Raw genomic sequence first — 22,608 nt, forward strand, 5'->3', positions numbered from 1 at the left:
TGCCATGGTCTGCATTGGTGGGCGAGTTGACTGATTGTATAGAGAAAGTAGGAACCATTTTCAAACAATCAAGCACGTTCCAGGCGTGCTGTCTCCTTATTTATCTACCTCTACTGCTCTTCATATCGATTCATGAAAACTGTAAATAATCCTATTATAAACGGAAGTGGACACTAAAAGTCAAATACACTCATCCACAGACTTCCTAGCCGACCCACACTATCATTTACATCACCATCGTCATCATTGTCGGCATTGTCATTGTCATCCACGTATGTACCCCATCCATCCACACTCGCAGTGCCACTCATTTTCCAATAGTGTCTCAGGAAAACAATTCAAAAAAAAAAAAATTATCGAAACCTCAAACCATTTAAGGAAAATTTCTATGATATTGTCTACTCCGGTTACTTGGTTTGCAACGGCTCAATGTCGATGGTAAGAAGGCAGTCAGCGACAGACTTCTCTTCTTCGTACATTGTCCTTTTTCGGAGTGTACCATGTTGAGTGTGTTCTAGCAAATATGTGATGGAATTTTCTACACAGCAGGAGAGAGTGTCTGCCTGGCCAGAGTTAGAATCATGCATTTTCATGTTCATTTTATGTTATATCATATCAGTGATATATGCTCCAATACAGGGTGATATTTTAATGGAATGACAGTCTTTATTTATAAAATGGAGAATAGGAGGCTGGTAAAAAAATATTATCTAAAATATTACATAACTACATATAGTACGAAATAGGCCAATTTCGCACTTAATCTACCAAGAGAATAAAAACTTAACTGCGCCAAGTATGAATTGAATAGCTTCATTTTTTAAAAGAGTTGTGTAAGTGCAGCACACAGACAGACACTCGTCATGGTCAGAAGGTTCTAAATGACTGGAGTGTTGAAGTTCCACCAAAGAAGAAGTCGGGATATTCTCGTATTTTTCTTCAATAGATACCAAAGAAAATCGGGATATTCCCAATCCCGATCATGTGGCACAGCTTCCATTTCTTTAACAAATTGGATGAAATGTTTCTTAGAGACTTCTGTATAGTCTTAGGAAAGAAAATCAGAAAATCGACACCTTGCTTAATGCAATATTTTGTGAACGGTATATTTGAATCGCTCGAACTTAAGGAGTTTTTGCTTGTTTGGTTTCGTTTAACAGCTCAACGTTATACATCGAACTCAGAGAATTTCTAATAAACACTAATTGAAAATTAGCCAAGAAACTTCTTATCAATATACAGCATGAAAAATTCCCTCATATGAGTGAGTGATGTCCAATACAAGATTTAAAGCTCATAGATAAGGGATCTTCATTTAAGTATAGCCTTGTTCCAACGGTGTGTTGATGAGACACACCACTTCGTAGAGTTCTACACCTCACATATATCGCTTTGGGTGTAGGTTTAAATGGATTGGTAAGGTTAGGTTTAATTGGTGGTACTCTGCAATATGACTCACATTTTCGTCAATTGTGATACCGCAGGAAAAGAAGGATTGCTTAAAAAAATCTCACAACTTGAGAATGTTCGAATGCGAAAGCTCCCCAAGCATCACAGCAGTTATTGCAATTTATCAAACCTCAAAGTGAAGAAGCTTTGGGTGTAGAATTAAATAAATGAAGTGCATCAGATGGGGTCCTCAGTCCGGCTGTTATGCACAAACAACTCATCACCCTTTACCTCTTATCAGAAAAAAAGCCAATTTTTTTACAAATCACACTTTTTGCGCCGCTATTTGAAAATTTCCAACGGTAACGCTGACCCACATAGGGCTTGTCGGGTCCCGCCTCGACGCATTTCACTCCTCTTTTTATCGTGGTGGGTGGATTTTCGGTCTCCCGCAATCAGCCAGATTTTAGAGATGTGGTCGATTCTCAGATAAGACATTAGCAACAACTGCTGAGTCGCTGATTCCTCAACCCCATCGCTTCTTTATACCTTAAGATTTAAATAAATGAATCCATAGTATACAACTCCTTTAGGCTCGCAAAGATCTGCATGACAGCCAAAGATGAGTATGAATGCTGAATGTCTCCATTGATCGAGGAAAAATATCTTCCTTCTTGAGCAAATCCAGTGCTGTGCCTTTTTTGATCTCATCAACCTTTTTTAGGGCATACAATTAAGTCAATTTAACGTTGTTGCCCGAAAGCTATTCATTTCAATCGGCCGATATCGGCATCGTCACAACCTGCAGAGATCCAGGCAATTACGCACGAACGTCGGAGTAAACGAATTCACTTGATATCCCACTCTACTAGAGATGACACCCTCTTCCTTTCCATTGGCGAAAACTACCATAACCAAGCTGTCCTTAGCAAAGATTCTTGGACACATAGTACTATTGCTCATTTCAGATCTTTTGGGCATGGATTGCCCGCCCGTTGCCCGCAGTCTTTTGCATGACAGATGTGCCATTCTCGCATCCGGACGGGGTGTTTTTGGGTAGGTTAGGTTAGGTTAGGTTTAAAAGAGGGTACGGATATTTATCCGCCTCATGCCACTATGGACATACGCCTAAACCAGTAATAGGCTTGTTGTGCGCTCTAAATACTAAAAAAGTTACCTCGAAAAAAACATCTAAGTTGGAAATTCCGTGTTACTTACAAAATCCTTAATTGGTTTTCGTGTCACGACCCTAAGATGGTTCATGTCTGGTATTGTGTCCCCATCTAAGAACCGGTATCTGTTAGATGCGAAAGCCCGGCAATGACATGGCAAATGATCCAACTTCTCATTTTCTTCTCCGCATGCCTGGTAGTCCTGTGTCCCATTATGATACCGAGAGCTAAACTGACCTTCTTACTTCCATTTCAGTAATAGCCCCATCTTCTTAAGATCTGGTTCCCCCGATAGGATTTTCACCGTCCTGCTGACCCTTTCGCTGTTCTACATCTATCAGATGACAATACTAGGGTTCCGTCAATCCAAGACTGTGCCGCTGGCAGCAGTGAGGTCACACTCGACCTCAAGTGTCGTCCCAGGTATCCGATTGGAAACTTCTTCCAGATTTCCCATCGTCGCCTCGAGTCTCATAACCGCAATGGCTGTCTCACACTTAATCTGTATGTCCATGGGTTGGATATCTAGAATGGTCCCCATTGCCCTAGCAGGAGTGGTCCTTATCGCTCCAGCTATGCCAAGACTACATATTCTCGGAACCTGTTGTATAATCCTAACGTTGGACTTGTTCTCCATTGCAGTCCAGCAAACTACTGAGTCGTAAGTAATTATTGGTCTAATCACGCTCCTGTAGAACGGCCAACGATCCGTTCCAAGGCTCACAGCCTTCTTGGTACGTTCCTGAATGTGACACTTCCAACTAATTTTCCTATACAAGATCAAACCTAAGTATTTAACCTTGTCAGATATTGATATCGTTTTTTTGTGGTGCGTCAAATTGGCCGACCCTCGTCTTCCTCGTGAACAGCCAAATTTCTCTAGGTTAACATTGAGACTCCTGGCTCCAGTCCAGTCATATGCCATATGCAAGACCCTTTCGGCCCATCTGCATAGCTGATTCGGATCCTTGCACCTTAGCAGTATTATAACATCGTCTGCGTAGCAGAGGGTTTCAAATACCTCCTCAGTGAGCATCCGTAATAGGCCATTTATGGTGGTCACCGATAGAAGCGGCGTTAAATTGCCCCCTGATGCATGCCATGTGCCACTTTCTCCCTTATATTTATGTCATGGGACACAAAATTTATCCACCTGTTCCTTATAATATGGTTTATCCAGTCTCTAAGGACCGGGTCCACCCGGTACTGGTCTATGGATGGGATCAGATCGGTCCGCACATTGTTAAAAGCCCCATCGATTTCAATGCATACCGCCAGTGTGTACGTTTTAGCATCGAAGGATTCTTCTATTTTATGCACAACCTCTTGCAGGCCAGTCTCCACCGACCTTCCCTTGACATAAGCATGCTGTTTGTATTTGAGCAGTTCGCTGGATGTCCTACTCTTTATCATAGTGTTCACAATGCGTTCCATGGTTTTGAGTAGAAAGGACGTACGGCTTATAGGTCTGTAGGCCTTTGGTGTTGCATAACATGCCTTACAGGGCTAGGGTATAAATACAACCCTTGCCTCATGCCAGGCTTTCGGAGTATATGCAAGTCCCATAGTCGGCCTGCTTATGTAGTAAAGTTGGAAATATTCCATCAGATCCGGGTTACTTGAATGGTTTGAAGCTCCTCATGGACTCTTTGAACATAAATTCTGTAATGATAAGCCTTCGATCAACATCACTATTCCAAGATTCCGGTTTCGTCGTGAATCCCTTCGTATCCTGTGGAAAATGGGTTTTCATCAAAAGCCTCAACATGTCCTCCGTTGTCTCTGCTCTCACTCTCATGTCGTCTACTAAAGTTTCAGTTGGGACATGGGTTTTTAAGAGAAACGCTATCGACCTGTTCGCAGAAAAGCTTCCAGGTGGCACGTTTTGCCGCTCTAGTAATTTTTGTTATACTCCTTGAGTTTTTGGGTGGCTTATGCACCAAAATTAAGGCAGTTTCTCTACATTTGGGTGAGCATCTTAGGATCAGTCGCACCAAACCTCTCAGGTGTGTTTATTACGCCACGAGGGGCCTTTTATTACTCCACATCCTTAAAGGGCGACTTCGTTTACCAGAGAAGGTCGATGGTCTAAGCAAATTATATGTATCCCAAGAAAGAAGATGCACACTCACACCGGCTTATTTGCACTGCTCTCATGCTTTGAATCGCAGAGTATGTGCAGAGCAAATATAGTAGAAGCAATGATATCAGTTGGTTGGTTAACTTATACTGATCTTAGTTTCAAAGTGGTTATAAGAAGAAGTTATGAATAAAAAACAAGTAAAAAGGCGTTAAGTTTGGCCGGGCCGAACTCTGGATACCCACCACCTCGGGTATATATGTAAACCACCTTTCGTCAAAATCCGGCGAAAAATGCATATTTTATGCCCCATAGCAGCTATATCGAAATATGTTTCGATGTGGACCAAATACTTATAAGTACAAGTCATTGTTCAATTGTGTATAAAAAATATTGGTCTTTTAAGTAGCTAAAAAGAAACAGATCTGAACCATATACGACACGGACAATAAATGCGCCTTTTATTTACCCAAAACTTTAAATCGAGAGATCGGTTTATATGGCAGCTATATCGAAATCTGGACCGATTTGAGCCATATTGAAGAAGAATGTCGAAGGGCCTAACTCAACTTACTGTCCCAAATTTCGGCGATATCGGACAATAAATACGCCTTTTATGGGCCCAAAAATCTTAAATCGAGAGATCGGTTAATATGGCAGTTATACCCAAATCTGCACCGATCTGTGCCATATTGCAGAAGTATGTCGAGGGGCTAAACTCAACTTACTGGCCCAAAGTTCGGCGACATCGGACAATAAATGCGCCTTTTATAGGCCCAAAAACTCAAATCGAGAGATCGGTCTATATGGCAGCTATATCCAAATTTGGACCGCTCTATGCCAAATTGCAGGAAGATTTCGAAGGGCCTTACACAACTCACTGTCTCAAATTTTGGCAAAATTGGACAATAAATGCGCCTTTCATGGGCCCAAAACCTCAAATCGTGAGATCGGTCTATATGAAAGCTATATCCAAATCTGGACCGAACTGGGCCAAATTGAAGAAGGATGTCGAAGGGCCTAGCCAAATTTCTGCAAAATCGGATAATAAATGTGACTTTAATGGGCCTAAGACCCTAAATCGGTGAATCGGTCTATATGGCAGCTATATCCAAATCTGAACTAATCTGGGCCAAATTGAAGATGAATGTCGAAGGGCCTAAATAACTCACTGTCCTAAATTTCAGCAAAATTCGATAATAAAAGTGGCTTTTATGGGCCCAAAACCTCAAATGGTTTTGGTATAGCCCATCTTCGAACTTAACTGCTTATGGACATAAAAGAATTCTGTGCAAAATTTCAGCTCAATATCTCTATTTTTAAAGATTGTGGCTTGAATTCAATAGACAGATGGACAGACGACGGATATCTCTAGATCGTCTTAGATTTTTACGCTGATCTAGAATATATACTTTATAGGGTCGGAAATGGATATTTCGATGTGTTGCAAACGTAATGACAAAATGAATATACCCCCATCCTACGGTGGTGGGTATAAAAATAGTTTTCCACATTTTTGTGCTCACCAGTAACGGCTGGGGGCATGTATGTAAATCATGTCAATACGTTTCTTGTCGAAATATCGGTTTCGACTTACGATCTGAGAAATCCGCATTAAAATATTATTTTTTTTTTAATTTTCCAAACAAAATGCAACTTAGCCTCCTTTGGGGGACCCTATGGGCAATCTTTGACTTCAATTCATATACGAGGGTGGTAGTATGTCTAGAATAAATTGTACTTACTTGGTGCTGTGCGTCTCATTGTAGTTCATTAACAAATGCAATATCGTCTCCCGATACTCCAGGACATAGCAGACATTGTTCAATAGCATATCGAATAGGGCTCCGGCATTGTCATCTTTGAGTTTCTGCAATGCCAGCATACTCTGCAGCAATTCACGGAATGTCTTTAATTAAGAATACATAGAACGAGAAAGGAACACAAAAAATCGTAATCACAAAATGAAGTGAATTAATACGGACAGCATAGAAAACAAACAGAAGAAAAAACTGTGTGCTAGAGGAATAACAAAGATAAAGAAAAAAAAAATGCAAAAGAGGAATGGAAAATGAATGACTTTGGAGCAATGGCTAAGATAAAAACCTGATAACGACAACAGCACTGCCATTTCAGCAGCACTAACATATCATCCTGCATCATTTCTCATCAGGATGACCATTTTAGAGCAGCTACCAAGTCAAAGCCATGATGGTCATCACAAAACATTGACGGCCAATTGTTAAATGAATAAAAGGACATAAACGATATTGGCAGTGAACAGAGTGAACAATTGCATTTCAAATTAGGTTGGGGCAAAATCTATTCAAGCCGAAATGAAAGAAAGGCAACAAAAGAGGTTATAGCTCGCAAGGAAAAATTAAATTTCTGGTTGGTGGAATTTAAAAATTAAAATCGAATATATGAATTTTTGAAAATTATGGTGATCTAAACATTCAAGAAAAATGCTTGCTTTCATTACAATTGCATGCATTTCGAAACAGTTGACAATAAAAGAAAGATATTTTTTATATTCTTTTGGGAACTTAAATTTTTTTTTGAAAATTGTGGTCGCTCTTTGCTGCAGGAACTGACCCATCTACGGTGACATTTGGTCATAAAGGCAGAGTGAATTTTGTACTGATTGTCAAGACACTATTCATAGGCCGTTCCTAATCTTTCAAAGCCTTCAAAGTTGGGTTGTCTTTGCGAATATCTTCGTTTTATAGTGAACGTTTCGGCGAATCAGCTTCAGTATTTTGATGGAATTTCAATGATTTTCTCTTCGAACTTAATTAAAATCGTATATTGTAGCCATTGAGTGAAGCGGACTTGTTTTTTATTTCGCTCCTCAAAGAAAAAAAAATATATATATATCCGTAAGTCGGAATAGGTACTACCTATTACGAAAAAAAAGTTTAAAGTCTTTTGGAGTAGGCTAGAAATGGACTCCAAAGACTCATCTGCGGCGGTGGCGTCAGACCGCAGCGTGTTGTCCTCCTCTCCGATATGTGTGGGTGCCGTGGCACCTGTAGTCGAGAGTAATATCGCACAACTCGTCGTCAGACTTATTAATGAGGAAGAGACGGATAAACCAGAGGGTTGCACAGTTCGTCCCCAGCCTTTAAGTAAAGGTGGTGTTTCTGACTCGGATTCAGACAGCGACTGTGTCAATGAAATAGTCATCGCAGCCAAATCGAGAGATGAGAGCATCGGGATGACAGCAGAAGTGACAGGCTTCGCTAAGCTCACAAGCGGATCGAGAAAGCGATCCGGTGAACGACGAAGGAGACAGAGGAGTATGTACGGGCAGCGTAATCGGGAAAAAGTGCAGGATGCTGGAAGGGATAGAACTGACATTTCAAGCACTTCTACAGAAGCTGGAAAAAGAATCAGAACTCCCGAAGAGCATAACACTGCTAAAATACTTAAGAAGAAAAAGAGCTCCCCACTTTCAAGTACTCTGGAAAAACCAAGCCAGCCATTCCACAATGGAGACTACAGACAGTGACCTGCGGAGGTAGACAAAGTTGTAACTGGAACGAAGGAAGCGCGCACGGCCCCTGAGTCTTCATGGAGGACTGTGACTTCCAATAGGAGGCCACAGCCATCACGGAAGGGGAAGATGGTCGCTGAGAATGGTAAGGAGCCGCCCTCTTACGCCAGAGTGGAAAGGAAGCACAACAGAGATGAGCTGACTTATGCAGTCATCAATATCGGCTGTACGTACATCCGGTAGAATTCCATCAAATCATCGGTCCCAAGTGGAGGATCTGGTTAACGATCGGATTTTTGAACATGTTTGGAACTCTGTAGAGGGTCCAACCATACAGATGATGAGCTGCGAGTTTAGAGGGGACATCTTCACGCTGCGTTTTGCGTCGGCGGAATGAACTGATACCGTCAAACAGCTCGTCAGAGGTATTCACGCTCCCTTGGAGGCGCTAAGCTCCACTTGGTGAGAAAGATGGATATCTCCCAGCTCACAAAGGCTACGGTCTGCATCTAGGGATGGGGCAGTAAATACAGAATGCGACGGAACGCACGTTGGGATTTTTGGGCAAGCAAAACGAAGGTTTGGTCGCAAAGAAGGAGGAGGTCTTCCACAGGGAGGAGAAGGAGGAAGGAACTCTCTTTATGGTTGGCATTGATCAAGTCTCCGTGACAAGTTTAGCTAAGACTAAAGCCATGGCGCACTACGGGAGCAATAGGAAGGGAAGAATAGGATAGGCAGAAATTTTCATTCTGCGACATCAGGCCGTGCAGTGGCAGGTGACTCAACACCACCAAACAAACATGGGGCCGACAATGAGACAATCACGGCATCTCTCAATATTGGAAATGATAGGAGAAGCAATGATCCTAATACTAAAATATCAGGCAGTGCAGTGGCGAGAGACCCAACACAGCCTTACAAACAGGAACGTACCGACGGACCCATCACCGACTTAAAGATTCGCAATACTGGGATAGGTAAAGATCCTAGGTATTAGATGTGACGATTTCGGAAAATCTAATCGATGAGGTTCAGGATTGGAGGGTCTCCATGGAATATTCTTTCTCTGACCATCGCTACATTAGGTTAAGAATAGCACGGCCAGCGCCGAATCCGATAAGCTTCCGGAATAAGTTGAAAACCAACTGGACAAATATCGGAAGGCGACTTAGAAGACTTGGGCAAGATAATTTAGATTGTCCAAGCATAGAAGACATTGACGAAAATATCAACAGGATTACAACTGCACTGGTGGGGTCCTTCGAAGATAGTTGTCCTCTTAGGGAAAGGAAATCAGCCCAATAAAACCCCTGGATGACGAGGAGATTCGCAATATTGGGAAAGAGGAAGGCGGAAGTTTATTGGGATGTGTATTACACACGGCTCAAGGAATACAATAAGATAGCCAGAGCGGCAAAACGTGCCTCATGGAAGCTTTTCTGCAAACAGGTCGATAGCGTTAATGACGCCGCCAAGATAAAAAAGTTTCTCTCAAAAACCCAAACAGAAACTTTAGTAGACGACATGGGTTTGAGAGCAGAGACGACGGAGGAAATGTTGAGGCTTTTGATGAAAACCCATTTTGCCTAGGACTTTCATATACTCCGAAAGCCTGGCAGGAGGCAAGGTTGGTTATGCGACACCAAAGGCAAGGCAAGTTATGCGACACCAAAGGCCTATAGACCCATAAGTCCTTTCTACTTAAAACCAGGGAATGAATTGTGGACACCAGCGATGGACACATCCAGCGAACTGCTCAAATACAAACAGCATGCCTATGTCTAGGGAAGGTCGGTGGAGACTGCTCTGCACGAGGTTGTGCATGAAATAGAAGAATGCTTCGATGCCAAAACGTACACACTGGCATCAGCATTGCCATCGAGGGGGCTTTTAACAATGTGCGGACCGACTCACTGATCCAATCTTTAGACCAGTACCAGGTGGACCCGGTCCTTAGAGACTGGATAAACCATATGCTAAGGAACAGGTGGATAAATTGTGTGTCCCATGGCATAAATGTAAGGGAGAAAGTGGCACAAGGCATGCCCCAGGGGACAATTTATCGCCACTCCTATCGGTAACCACCATAAATGGCCTATTACGGATGCTGACTGAGGAGGTATTTGAAACCCTCTGCTACGCAGACGATGTTATAATACTTCTAAGGGGTAAGGACCCGAACGAGCTATGCAGAAGGGCCGAAAGGGTATTGCATATGGCATATGACTGGGGAAGACGCAGAGGTCTCAATGTTAACCCAGAGAAGACTGAAATATGCCTGTAGACGAGGAAGACGAAGGTGGGCCAATTTAACGCACCACGTTTCCTCAATAAGACGATTTCGATATCTGACAAGGTCAAATATTTAGGTGTGATCTTGGACAGGAAACTGAATTGGAAGTGTCACATTCAGGAGCGTACAGAGAAGGCTCACAGATATTGGGCACTGTATAGACGGGCCGTAGGCTCGAAATGGGTCCTGAATCCTAGGATAGTCCACTGGCTTTACAGGAGCGTGATTAGAACAATACTTAATTTTTGGTTTTAATTTCGTGGATAGTTCGGCTTGAGGTCATGTACAATTATTAAAAGCAGATGTCGTTGTTTTTTTATTAATTGTTTTTTTTTTTTAAATTTTTCCAATATTTCGATTACCGCCGGTAATCTTCATCAGGGAATGGATAAATTTGAAAACAAGTGAACTTATTTCTTACAACACACAGGAAGAAATAAGTTAACCCACGAAATTATAATCAACAAGAAGTCAAGACCCAAGATCGGTTTATATGGCAGCTATATCAGGTTATAGACCAAAACAAAACACGTCGTGCAAAATTTCATCCCAATCGGATAAGAATTGCGTACTCTAGAGGCTCAAGAAGTCAAGACCCAAGATCGATTTATATGGCAGCTATATCAAAACATGGACCGATATGGCCCATTTACAATACCAACCGACCTACACTAATAAGAAGTATTTGTGCAAAATTTCAAGCGGCTAGCTTTACTCCTTCGGAAGTTAGCGTGCTTTCGGCAGACAGACGGACGGACGGACGGACATGGCTAGATCGACATAAAATTTCACGACGATCAAGAATATATATACTTTATGGGGTCTCAGACGAATATTTCGAGTAGTTACAATCAGAATGACGAAATTAGTATACCCCCCATCTTATGGTGGAGGGTATAAAAAAGTAAGTATTGTTCTAATCACGCTCCTGTAGATCCAGTGGACTAACCTAGGATTCAGGCCCCATTTCGAGCCTACGGCCCGTCTATACAGTGCCCAACATCTGTGAGCCTTCTCAGTACGCTCCTGAATGTGACACTTCCAATCCAGTTTCCTGTCCAAGATCACACCTAAATATTTGACCGTGTCAGATATCGAAATCGTCTTATGGGGAAACGTGGTGCGTTAAATTGGCCCACCTTTTTGTTTTTAATAATTGTACATGACCTCAAGCCAAACTATTCACGACATTTTATTTAGATAATGATTATTTTGTTGTAGGGGCTTGAGAAATGAAGATTTATTTTGCTCAAAAATTTTTAAAATTCAAAATATTTTAAATATTCTAGTTTATAAATACATAAAATTTCATCAATATCAGACAACGGAATTGAGGGTCAGGCGTAATGGGTTAAAATGTTGTCTTGATAATTTCTTATAGAAATTAGTCTGTAGACAAAATTTTAAGAAAATGTTGTTTGGGACAGATAAGCATAATAAAAATATCTATGCAACAAAATATGTCGCAAAATGCTAAATTTTATTGAAATTTTGGCTTCAAAAATAATTTCAAGGCCCATAGAAAATTTCTTGCTGAAATTTAGTCGTTAAAAGAATTCCTTAAATTTGCTGAAATTATACACAGTGAGCTTTGTTAGACCCTTTGATGTGTGTGTCGAATATGATTTAGATCGATCCCGATTGTTGGTCTTTCACCCATAAATGGCGTATGGCTAATTTGAATATAGCTGCTATATAAAGGGTGATTTTTTAGAGGTTAGGATTTTCATGCATTAGTATTTGACAGATCACGTGGGATTTCAGACATGGTGTCAAAGAGAAAGATGCTCAGTATGCTTTGACATTTCATCATGAATAGACTTACTAACGAGCAACGCTTGCAAATCATTGAATTTTATTACCAAAATCAGTGTTCGGTTCGAAATGTGTTCATTCACCGTAACGTTGCGTCCAACAGCATCTTTGAAAAAATACGGTCCAATGATTCCACCAGCGTACAAACCACACCAAACAGTGCGTTTTTCGGGATGCATGGGCAGTTCTTGAACGGCTTCTGGTTGCTCTTCACTCCAAATGCGGCAATTTTGCTTATTTACGTAGCCATTCAACCAGAAATGAGCCTCATCGCTGAACAAAATTTGTCAAAATTTGAACACATTTCGAACCGAACACTGATTTTGGTAATAAAATTCAATGATTTGCAAGCGTTGCTCGTTAGTAAGTCTATTCATGATGAAATGTCAAAGCATACTGAGCATCTTTCTCTTTGACACCATGTCTGAAATCCCACGTGATCTGTCAAATACTAATGCATGAAAATCCTAACCTCAAAAAAATCACCCTTTACAAACGTATAACGTGCGCTTACACACGGCGATGCCTGCCGTCTGTTGAAGTGCAAGTACAAAATGTAAAGCTCAGATTGATCGTTAGTGGAAACACTTCACATTCTGCCGAATGTTTTTTATTTTAATTCGATATGAAAAATACACTAAAAATATATGTGAACATTTTGGGCAGATATGCAAATACATGCCTTCATAGTGAAATGAAATAAAAAATATATGCGCAAATAAATCAAGGGAATTTTAATCCACTATTCTTGATTCGTAAAGATATATTATTACCTTTGTATTTAGACGAACGACAAAAAATACAGATTTGCATAGAATTCCGAAGCCCACTGGTATACATTCGTCGGAGTTTGTTGGGGAAATTGTGTCTGAGTCGAAAATCCTTGACCAATAAAAAGTTTCGATTCCATTAAATCGGCTGGCCCTGAAGATGTATAACCAGTTGAATTACAAGCTTTCTCCGACAGACTGGCTCCTTGGCTTAGGGAGATATACTCTGCTATTATCAGCATGTCGTATATACCTGTGGGGTGGAGGGACACGATGATAATTTTCATTCCAAAAGCAGGAAAACCTTACCACTCGAAGGCGAAAGATTTTTGTCCTATTTGTCTATTATCCTAAATGCTGAAGATTTCGGCGAGATTGATAGGAACATATGCTAGGACAAAAAGATCAATATCGCCTGTCTCGACTACAGCATGCATGTAGCAAGGGCAAGTCCACTGAAACAGCTCTTCACGATCTAATCGTATCACGAATCTAATCTACGTAGGTGGTTCTCTCGCTGTCAAGGAATATACCAAGGTAGCACTTCCGTAGGGAAGTTTATTGATAACTTACTTACTTAAAGATACATTACGTAAGGCTTGGGATCTCTAGATCTGAAAAGATGGGTAAGCAGAGGAACAATTCCTGTCTCCTCTACTCTGGCACATAGCCATTAACAATATATTATTGTCTCTGGAAGAAAAAGGAGTAAAAGTGGTCGCGCTTGCTGATGACGTTGCTATTACGGTTAGGAGAAAGTTTCCGCAACACTTTTAGAGATATACTTCAGGAAGCCCTACGTGCGACAGCGAAGTGTGCTATCTGGTCTACCGTATACATCTGCAAGAGAGCCATTGGCATAAGTTGGGGGTTTAAACCGCTTGCCATGCTCTGGGTATGGTGTTACGGTCTGGTGGACGACGCATCAAAGATCCACCTACTGTTCAATTCTCAGCGGGGTCCAAAGGATAGTTTGATTGTGTATCACAGCCGCACTGAGGATGACAACATCTAATGCTCTGAATTTAATGTTACACCTAATGCCTCTGGATATCGTGGCTAGACAAGTTTTAGCGACAACTGCCGTGAGGCTAAGGGAATATTCTCTTTGGTCATGTGGCAGCTACGAGCACTATGTTATCCTTGACACAATGCCCGATTTTTCAGGCAGTGTGGACTAAAATTAGCTTAAGCCGCTTTTGACCAAAAGTTCTGTATCACCATTCCGGATAGAACTGATTGAAACAACGATAGCTATGGTAATAGAAGTTACATAGACTTTTATACGGATGGTTCCAAATGGTTCTGAAGAACTAGGACTGGTCATGTAGAGAAGTTTAACCGACCACTGCAGAGTGTATCAATCGGATATCTATGCAATTAAAGAAGTGGTGGAGTGGCTAAGATGTTATGTTATAACGACAATTGGCATACATATCATCTTAGCCAGCAAGACACCATTAAACCCCTGGAGAACGTATTTCTGATTTCAAAAACCGCCCTTAGCAGTTGCAGAACTCTCAACAAGATAGCCGAACAGTCCAACATTCACCTGCTCTGGGTTCCAGACCACAGTGATATCCCAGGGAATTGTAGAACAGACGAGCATGTGAGACTAGGAACTACGTTATACATACCAGGGGAACCGGAATATGTGGGTATGCCTCTAGCGACATGCAAGTAAAGTCTTCAGGATCAGGCCAGCAGTTCAACGAATGACAGATGGGGGGAAGGGAGTTGTAAACACTTCAAAATTAGGTGGCCTAGTCTAACCTAGAAGAGGTCAAACGCTCTGCTGTCGGTTGCTAGAACAGACGTCTCAGTCATTTTGTTAATCAAGACAGGTCACTGTCTGATCGGTAAAAGAAGGTTGCAACTAATCACTTCTGCAAAAGCAGTGAGGACGTCAAGGAAAAAAAGACTATAGAACATCTGCTGTGTGTGTCTCTCGCGCCGGCAGAAGGAGTCGCACTTTAGGTTCTCATTTCATTGAGAACTTGTCTGATTTAGCGGACAGCTTTCGCAAGTTGTTGTGTTTCTTAAATCGATCTGGATGGTTCAACGACAGGAACTTGAAGGCATCTTCCTTCCTTCTCCTGTTCCTGTGGTATCACAATGGACGAAAACGTCTAAGTGAGTTTAATGGCAGACCACCACAGCAACGTAACCTAACCTAACTTAATTCATAGGTCTGACAACTACTGCATACACCCAGTTTATGACACGCGGTTAAATTCCCAACTACTGCCAGTGGTAAGAGTTGCCTTTTTCCCCATTTTCAAGATCAATAAGTTAAAGTTCAATTTCCTGTCCGGCTATTATTGGCGAACTCAAACACCTCTAAATAAACAAATTGTTCGCATATCGCACCCTTATGCTGTTGCAATGATAGCGTTGCCAAACGCCAGAGGTGGCGCAAAAAACCGCAACACCTGAAACGGTTCGGTGAGTGAAGGCTCCAATTAAACGATATACACGACCTTATGACAATTCAATCCCATGGCAGCCGGTTGTACGTACCGGATTGACCCGAAGGAATCCTTATCGGCAAGGGCTGCCGCCTCAGTGTACGTGGTCGTCTTTTTTCGTCATGGGAGAGGCACATCCCGGAGTGCCTTCTCCACACGCTTCTGGTCCGTGCCGGGATTGAAAAGAACCCCGGACCCTGGTTCTGTTCGGTTTGCCAAAACCGCCTTCATCATCGGTCGGTGTCGGTGAGGTGTAACCGGCGCATGGAGTGGGTACATTTCCGTTCTTGCTCTGGCCTAACTTCACTACCGGAGTATAGTCATACTGGCAATGTCGCAATGTGCTGTGCGAACATAGCCAGCAGTGGGTTACAAGCGTCGCCGTCGTCCCTTCGGCGTCCTAGTCGTCGGACTATGTGATTCCCCCGACCTCTCCCGTACACCTCCCCATAATTCTCACCATCGACCGACCATCCGACTTCATAACCTCTGAGCGCCGGACGTTTATCAATTATAAGAAGGCCGATTGGACTGGCTTCAGAGAGTATACGAATCGCTGCTTCAGTGAACTGCCACACCCCCTCTGATGTGCTTGTGGCCGAGAGGAAATTCCGAGACATAAACAACGCAGCAGCCGCTCGCTTTATACCAGCCGGTCGAATACCCCAAGTGCGACCCAATTTACCGGCGCAAGCAGTGGTACTCGCAGAGGAGCGTGATGGGATTCGTGCTATGGACCCCGCTAACCCCAGAATTAGCGAGCTGAATCTGGAAATAAACAGGGTAGTCAAGAACATAAGCGGAATTTGTGGCTGGAACACTTGGAGCAATGTAACTTAGGCACCGGTGCAGGCAAACTGTGGGCCACTGTTAAGTCACTCTCGAACCCCGGTAGACGGAACGACAGGACCTCAGTCACTTTTGGCAAAATAACCGTGACTGATCCGAAGAGATGCGCCAGGTTGTTCAACCGTCAATTTATTGTGCATCCCGAGAGTGACAGGGCAAGGAGGAGAGCCATTCGCCGTATTCGTGGTCTCCGAGCCAATGAACAGCCATCACAATTTACCGTGGGCGAAGTTACGAATGTCATCCGTGGCGCCAAATCTTCCAAGGCGTTGGACCCCGACGGAATCTCTACATTGATGCTGAAGAATCTGGATTCACCTGGAGTTGAGTACCTTACCACTGTCCTCAACCTGTCTTTGAGCACTCTTATAGTTCCCGATGCCTGGAAAATGGTCAGCGTTATCCCGCTACTGAAGCCTGGAAAAGACCTGAGTTTGGGGGAGTCGTACAGACCGATCTCCCTTCTCTTGCCAGTGGCAAAGACGCTTGAGGCATTACTCCTCCCGAGCCTCGTAGGAGAATTTCCATTCGCCGAGCATCAACATGGATTTCGGAGACTGCACAGCACAACAACTGCTTTGCATGCCATCACCACACACATTTGCCGTGGCTTCAATCAACCCAGGCCATGTGATAGGACGGTCCTCGTGGCACTGGACCTATCGAAGGCATTCGACACGGTCAGCCATGCCAAATTATTTGAGGACATCGCCAACACGTACCTCCAGCCAGGCCTAAAACGATGGGTCGCGAATTATCTGTACGGCCGCCAGTCATTTGTGGAATTTAGGGATAAGAAGTCGAAACACCGTAGAGTGAAACAGGGAGTTCCCCAAGGTGGAGTGATATCTCCGGCTCTGTTTAACCTCTACCTATCCTCCATTCCACCCCCTCCAGACGGCATAGAGATCGTATCATATGCGGACGAATGTACGATCATGGCATCAGGCCCCCCACCCATTGATAACATCTGCGATAGGTTGAACGTCTACCTCAACGAGCTTGCCTCATATTTCGCTGCAAGAAATCTGAAGATATCCGCCCCCAAATCTTCATCTGACTGTGATGGTCGATGGAGAAATGATTCCGACCATCAAGTGTCCCAAAATACTTGGCGTCACATTTGACAGCTCCTACAAAAGTAGAAACAAGGTCCTCAAGTCACTTGCTGGCAGCACTTGGGGTTCAGACAATGAAACCTTGTTGACCACGTACAAAGCAATTGGCCGGTCTGTGGTAAGTTATGCAGCGCCAGTGTGGTCTCGTCAACTTTGTGGCACACAGTGGAATAATATTCAGATCTGTCAGAATGCCGCCCTCCGAACTGCGACGGGCTGTCTCCTCAGTTCTCATGTGGACCACCTCCATCAGGAAACAAAGATCCAACCAGTGCGAAGACATAACTATATGCTGTCTAAGCAATACCTTTTGGGCTGTTATCGCAGAAACCAACCAAATCATCATCTTGTGGATAGTTACCCACCGCCCAGAAGCCTTAAGGTAGATCTACACGATCTAGAGCGTGAGGTTCAGCGCTACAAGAGAGAACCTCTAGATCAAGCGGCATATCAAGCGGGTCTGAACAACATTCATGCAGACACGGTAGCAGACGCGGTAATTGGCTACCGGGCGAATGTAGTCCTTGGAGAACGACCGCCACCCATTGCACCCGAAGAAATCGACCTCCCCCGGCAAACCAGAGTGGTTCTGGCTCAATTACGTTCCGGCAGATGCAGCCGCTTCAATTCCCACAGAAATAGGATTGATGCCGACGTGCAAGATGTATGTCCCGATTGTAACCAGGGACCGCACGATACACGTCACCTGTTTAACTGCCGACGCTCCTATTTGTAAAGCAATTTAGCGTCTTTAACTACAATTCACTGTTGTCTTGCCTCAAGGTCCATTTCCTAACTTTCAAATATATTTTGAACTTAATTATAGATTTTTGTCTTTACTAACAAGACGCAAAGTTAAGGATTTATTGAACTACCATTTAAAATAAAACATCTTTAATATGAAGGAAAATATTTTTCACTAAAGGGAATGTTTCCTTAAAAAGTTGGAACATTGATCATCTTTAAATTAAGTTTGCTAACCTTAGGCCCGAATCATTAAAATTAGGACAAACATTTTTTCAATGTAGTTCTCATTCTAGCTACATTATCTGCCGGATGGAAATGGAAAAGTATTCAGTAATCAATATTTGGGCAGAGTTGAAATATCCGTCAAATTCTAAATAAGACAAAAAAGCAATACCGCCTTGCTTAAATTTGACAATTCAAATCGTGCAAAGTGCATACCCACTAATAAGGTATTACAAAGTACTTCATGCACTATCACACCACTTTCGTGTTTGGGTGCGAATATGGTTTCCAAGCATAACTTTAAAGTTTCCAAAAACATTTGGCTTTTAATGAAAACGCCGAACAGGGGTATTCAAATGTGTCGAAGAATTTAGGTCACTTGTTTTGCAAACAAGCGTGCCAAGCAGCCAGCCAGCCAGGCAGTCAACTGTTGTTACACGGCGGAGTTTATCACGGAATTGATGATGTCAGTTGTGATAAAATGTTGCTCGTCAAAATATTTTGTCGTTGCTGTTGCCATCAGATCGGAGGACTGGCCGGAAGGATGTGCGGAGGAAGCTGCATACCAAAGAGGTAGTTGTAATGCACTCTGCTGAGTCTTGTGTTGTGCATGTTTGAGCATGATTAATTTTTACAAGCTCAGTCTCCCGTTGCTCATTTCTGTTTCTGTTCTTATTTGTTTTTTGCTGCTGTCGTACTTTTTGTGCATTTTCATTGAACAAAAAAAAAAAAAAAAAAACTTATTGCTGTCGCTGCAATGTTTCTCAATGTTCAGCGTTTGTTGCAACACGTAAAAGCAATGAAGTGCAAAAACATCAGCTTTCCCAACACAAACACTATGCTCGCCCATCCTCTTGCACTTTAATACTGTTCCACATACATACATTTGCTTTATATTCCGTTCGGTGTCATGTGTTGGTGAGTGTGTGTGTGTGTGTGACCAAAATGCTACTGTGTTGCAAAGCATAGCATGCAACACGTGACTTTGACTTTTGTTGCTCAGTTCATCCTTTACTTCCGCTCCAGGATACGACACGCACATTCACAATAACTAGCCCACCAAGGGCATGTTATGGCGTTGTTATCCTTCTCTCTGACCCCTTTATCTCTCTTAAAAAAGTTCTAAGCATCTGCATTCGTGGGACCAATAAAGGAACTATGAAACGAAATATTTTCGAGTTTAAGACCATTAAGAGGGAACGAACTTCTCTCTCAACAGCAAAGCATAACTAACCATACATACTAGCTAAAAAACTTTTAAGACTTTAGCTGGGCACTATGATGCGCTTTTTAAATCTTTAAAATAACTACAATTCACACTTGCTGCTATCAATTATCATCATTAACTCCCATGTGGTTAGGCTTCATAGTTATTATGGTTGCAGTGCATGCTCAATTGCCGAAACCCTTGTAGTGATCAAATCCCTGATTATTGCAACACCTTAATCAAAAGCATTGTAGATTATTCAAAGATTTTTCAATAAATTCTTTTTGTTGATGTAGATCAGTGGGGTTGCAAATTTGCCAAATTAGTTCATGTTAATGAACAGCTTAAAATGAAATCGATATTACGATTTGACTTCTTCAACAGGTAGGAGTGCAAATCCGAATTGGCATTGGCTGTGCAATGATATGATACAGCTATGATATCGATATCTCTCGATTTTACTTATTGACCTCCTAGAGGACACAATTCTTATCAGATTGAAAAAACTTGGCGCAAAAAAACCTGTGAGTTTAGATGGAACGGAATATGAACTTGAAAACCAACTGTCTAAAAAGGGGACGAAAAAACAACTCTTCCCGGCTGCGGTCTTGCGGGTCAAGATGGAAGGGAATTACAGGCGGAAGAGGATGATAGATTAGGCACTTGGCGGAGGATTTGATGTCCCATGAGAGTGTTCATTGGGCACATTTGGACCGTATAAGTTGGTAAAATCGTTTGAAATCTCCCTATTATGAACTAGTTTTTCATTGAAAGCGAATTTTAAAAATTTTAGAACGCAAATATCATATTTATAAAATATTTTACATTTAAATTCGAATAAAGTTGGTATGACATCCATTTTATAGGAGATCACATATCACTTATGCGGTAATTCGGCCCCTGGTTCAGATGATATCTTCCCTAGGATGTTACAGGTGGGCTGTGACTATCTGGCTGATAGGTACGTCGCATTGTTTCGGGCCAGGTATTCGTATGTACCCTTATCGTGGAGGAGGGTAAGGGTGGTATTTATGCCGAAAATGGGGGAGCTGTAATGGAGCGAAATCAAGGATTTAAGGCCGATTAGTCAGTCTTTCTTTTTCGTGAAGACGTTTCTGGACTATCATATAAGGAGCCAACTTAGTGCAGAGGTTAATATGTTCGCCTATGAAACTTTTACAAATTCAATTCAAAATTAGTAAAAACTCAAATATTAGAAAACAAAATGATTCAAGAAATACCAAAGGTGAATTAAATGATTAAATTTGATGGACAGATTTTCAATTAGAAATGTAACAAAATTAAAAAAATAAAAATGTAAAGCTTGATAAATGAAAATGTAAAGCTTAATACAATTGAAAAAAAAATAATAATTATTGTAGAAAGGTTATTTGATTAAATTTGAGTATCCATGTTCTGAAAAAAGTTTATAAGTTTATTTTTGAATGTAAGTACGGTGCTGATACCTTGTAATTTGTAAGGAAGAGTATTCCGAAGATGTATTGTACCGACGAAGAATTGCCATTCCGACACAAGGCTTTTCAAAAAGATATTAAGGTTCGTGTTTTAAAATAATCTTGTGCAAAAATACTAAGCATCTCATATTCAATAGCGAGTTGAAACTCATTCCACAAAGGGAATTTGAAAATTGCGAAACACGTTGCGTTCTTTTTATACCCTGTACATAACGGATAATACCATTAAATGCCACGCTCACAGCCGTATATCAGTCCAGGAACAAAAAAAAAAAAAAGAACGAATACTAGGTGGAGTAAACGAGTGAGTAAGCCACAAAGCATGTAATTTAGCAAAAGTTTGCCCAGCAACCACATTTACATGATCTGTTCAACTTAATGATCTGTTTAATACCACGCCCAAATTTTTAGCACTCGAAAGTGAGACAATTGTCTCCAAATTAACAAAAAAGTTATTATTCGGCAATGAGAATCCTTTATTCTTATAAATAATCAGAAACTTAGATTTCTGAGAATTCAGATGTAAACCATTCGTTCCTGCCCATCTATATAAACATTGAAGATCTTCATTAAGTCTACGGATGCTCCGATCAAAGTCCTTCTCTGAGTTGCTGAGTTGCTCATACGTGTGTACCCGACTGTGGACCAATTGGTGAGGAAAATCATTCGCATACATGGTAAAATAGTGGGCCTATGATAGATTCCTGTGGTACTCCCTTAGCCAATGGTTCAGATATCACGTCTCCGAAATAAACCGATTGGGAAGGGTTAGACAAATAAGACTCTATAAGTAAAATTGAAAAACAGGCCAAGTTTCAAACACAAATTCCGATGATCTACGGTTTCGAAAGCTTTGAAATGGTCGAGTAGGATAAGAAAACAAGCTTATCATTGAGCTTAAACTCGATTCGGACAGCACTCATTGATATGTGAGAAGTTTGCCGCTGTTCCCTAATGGAATATTCATGGGCAAATTTGCATTTTGCATGTAAAGAGCAAGCAGGAAGATTAATTTTCCAGGTGTCAGCACGCTTAAGGGCAGGTCAATTGATAGTGCGCTTCATAGTGTCGTGCATCATCTGGAGAGAACTCTTCAGTTTAAGGAATTCGCGTTGCCACTAAAGGGACTTTTAATAACGTCCATCCATCTACCATATGGGCGGCTATGAGGAATGCGGGTATGGGGTATGGTATTACTGAGTAATTAATGAGAGTACGCTTATGCATAGGGAGATCACGGCATTGGCGCCACTTCTTTATTTGAATCAATAGCACGGTCCATATAATTTAATATTTGAAGTTTATTTTGTGCACTTGCGAACTCGCCTTTCAATAATACCATTGTTACGCGTGCCGTGTGGCATGTGGCACCGTCTTGTTGAAACCACATTTCCTGCAAGTCAAGCTCACCATTCAGAGTTATCACCATTCTCACCATTCAGAGTTATGTTACGATTCGCATCATCTTTGAAGAAGTACGGTCCAATGATGCCACCAGCCCATAAAA

At 41.8% G+C, this 22,608-nt stretch overlaps 1 protein-coding gene across 1 annotated transcript in view; it reads right to left on the minus strand.

Annotated features, from left to right (window-relative positions):
• LOC106082285 (protein timeless homolog) overlaps positions 1 to 22,608 on the minus strand; it is a 960,087-nt gene that overhangs the window by 785,358 nt on the left and 152,121 nt on the right. The window contains exon 7 of the mRNA XM_059362476.1: positions 6,387 to 6,550. Within this exon, the coding sequence (XP_059218459.1) occupies positions 6,387 to 6,550 (164 nt within the window). The remainder of the gene's footprint in view (positions 1 to 6,386; positions 6,551 to 22,608) is intronic.

This window comes from Stomoxys calcitrans, chromosome 2 (genome assembly GCF_963082655.1).
Source record: "Stomoxys calcitrans chromosome 2, idStoCalc2.1, whole genome shotgun sequence".
NCBI classification, from domain to species: Eukaryota; Metazoa; Arthropoda; class Insecta; order Diptera; family Muscidae; genus Stomoxys; species Stomoxys calcitrans.